Here is a 2766-nt window from a genome sequence, read left to right as displayed (position 1 = left end):
CTCAAAAAGCCGTGCATATGGTAAGACAGGTCTCTGATGATGAAATTAAAGCTGCTATTTTTTCTATCGGGGATAATAAGGCCCCGGGACCTGATGGTTACTCTTCTGCTTTCTTTAAGAACTCTTGGGATATTGTGGGCAGCGACATTTGTAAGGCTGTTAAAGACTTCTTCTTAAATGGCTGCTTATTGAAGGAATTAAACCATACTATTTTGGCTTTGGTTCCAAAGGTTCCGACTCCCTCACGGGTAAATGACTACAGACCTATCTCTTGTTGTAATGTTATCTATAAGTGTATAAGCAAGATTCTTACGAACCGCATCAAGGAAGGGCTGCATGATGTTGTAAGTATAAATCAGTCTGCTTTTGTGCCTGATAGACGTATTTCTGATAACATTTTACTTACACAAGAATTGATGCATGAATATCATCGGGATAGAGGCCCACCTCGTTGTGCTTTTAAGGTAGATATACAGAAAGCTTATGATACTGTGGATTGGCAGTTTTTACATGCTATTTTACATGAGTTTGGGTTTCATGATACTATGGTGAAATGGATTATGACTTGTGTGTCAACTGCTTCCTTCTCCCTCTCGATTAATGGAAACCTCTATGGTTATTTTAAAGGCAAATGAGGCCTTCCGCAAGGTGACCCTATGTCACCCTACCTATTTACCCTCGTCATGGAGGTATTGACTCTTCTATTGCAACAATCGGTTCAATTGTCAAATTCTTTCAAATTTCATAACCGGTGTGAAAAACAGAAGATTGCGAACCTATGTTTTGCTGATGACCTTTTCTTGTTCTCACGGGGTGATGTCGATTCTGCAAAAATCATAATGGATTCCTTAAATGCGTTTAAGGATATGTCGGGATTGGTTCCAAGTCTCCCAAAAAGTACAGCCTTCTTTTGTAATGTGCCGGATTACACAAAGTCGTCTATTCTTTCAATTATGCCTTTCGAGGAAGGTAAGCTGCCAATACGTTATTTGGGTGTCCTGCTCATTGCCTCAAGATTGATTTATCAGGATTGTAGGATCCTGGTCGAAAAGATGGAAAAGCGAATTAGTGATTGGAGAAACAAGTTGTTATCTTTTGCGGGTAGGCTCCAATTAATAAGGTCAGTTTTATCATCAATGCATATTTATTGGGCCTCCGTGTTTATTCTGCCTGCTAGAATAATTGCTGAACTTGAGCAAAAGATGCGTGATTTCCTTTGGGCTCATGGTACTACGTCAAGAGGTAAGGCCAAGGTTGCATGGAAGGCAATATGTCTTCCAAAATATGAGGGAGGTCTTGGCATTCGAAGAATCGCTGACATGAATAAAGCGTTAATGTCTAACCATATATGGGTGATTCTGAATAAGAGAGATTCTCTTTGGGTTCAATGGGTTTATGATTTTAAGCTGAAAGGACGGGAACTTTTGGGATGTACCTCTTCGAGAAGGTGTCAGTTGGGGGTGGCGCAAGTTGCTCCAACTTAGACCCCTGATTAGGCCTTTTGTTCGATCTGAAATAGGTAACGGTATGTCTACTTCAATGTGGTTTGATAATTGGTGCCAGGACAGCCCACTCATTCAGCATGTATCCCCACGAGCTATTGCAAATGCGGGTTTTTCTTTGAAAGATAATGTGTCAGATATGCTCTCAAATGGACAGTGGAAGTTTCCTGTAGCATGGTATGATCTTTTTCCTGTACTTATTAATATACCTTTAGCACAAATTCAAGATGGCAATGACTCTATAACTTGGTGTGATCGGTATGGCGTAGAAGCTGATTTTTCTGCTTCTAGAGTATGGGATTCTATTAGACATAGAAGTGATGTTATTCCATGGGTTAATTTGGTTTGGGTTCCTCAATGTATTCCAACACATGCCTTTCACTTATGGTTGGTCATGCGAAACAAGCTTAAAACGCAGGATCAAATGAAACGATGGGATGTGGGGAGTGAAACTAATCTCATGCTCATGTGTTGTTCTCTTTGTCAACATGGTCTCGATTCGCACTCGCATTTATTCTTTGAATACTACTACTCGGTCCAGGTGTGGAATGAGGTCAGGTCCCTTGTTGGACTACAAAACCTCCCAAACATATGGGATAGTATTGCTGGATGGCTAATTGTGCAGCCCCAAAAATCAGGGCAGGTCACAATTGCTAAACTTTTAGTTGCAGCTACATCTTATTTTGTTTGGCAGGAGAGAAATAGTTGGCTTTTCACTACAACTCGAAGAACTCCATCTGAACTAGCTGAAGTGATCAAGTATACGGTACGATTGAAGCTTATGTCCATGAGATTCAAAGCTACTGTTAGTGTGCAAGGTTTGATGGCTCAATGGCAACTACCAAATGAGCTCACTCTTGAAGATGGCTAATCAAGATGTTTACTTTGAAGCATTTTAATTTCTATTTGAATGTAATGTATTAATAGTATGCTAGTTTATTAGCTTGTTCCAAAATACATATGGCCTATCATATGTATTAAACTAATGTGGCACTCTGTTACGTTACTTGTAATTATTGGTTGATTGTTATAAAATTCACCGGGGTAGCCTCTTTACCTAAAAAAAAAAAGGTGTTGGGCGCATACGCACAAAAAAAGTTTCCAAAAACAAAAGCCTATGGCAGGACTATGATTGGTAAGATGAGATGATAACTTTGCATCATCATCTCAATGCAGAAGGTGGTGAGATTTATGGTAAATCTTCCGTAGCGTCCTATCAAAACCATAATATGGTGCAAGGTGAGGATAATTCTGTTGCGTCCGA

The 2766-nt window shown here is 39.8% G+C and overlaps 1 protein-coding gene across 1 annotated transcript; it reads left to right on the top strand.

Annotated features, from left to right (window-relative positions):
- The first annotated feature begins 1527 nt into the window (after window positions 1-1527).
- Window positions 1528-2373, top strand: LOC122591597. Its single transcript, XM_043763858.1, has one exon. It carries the CDS (start codon window positions 1528-1530, stop codon window positions 2371-2373), a length of 846 nt encoding a protein of 281 aa, XP_043619793.1.
- Window positions 2374-2766: the final 393 nt, after the last annotated feature.

This window comes from Erigeron canadensis, chromosome 3 (assembly GCF_010389155.1).
Source record: "Erigeron canadensis isolate Cc75 chromosome 3, C_canadensis_v1, whole genome shotgun sequence".
Classification (NCBI taxonomy): Eukaryota; Viridiplantae; Streptophyta; class Magnoliopsida; order Asterales; family Asteraceae; genus Erigeron; species Erigeron canadensis.
The sequence above is the reverse complement of the archived record's forward strand: the minus strand, read 5'-3'. Positions and strand labels throughout refer to the sequence as shown.

What these genes read in the sequence shown, in the direction of transcription:
- LOC122591597 (XM_043763858.1), top strand. Translation starts at nt 1,528, where the DNA reads ATGTCTACTTCAATGTGGTTTGATAATTGGTGCCAGGACAGCCCACTC.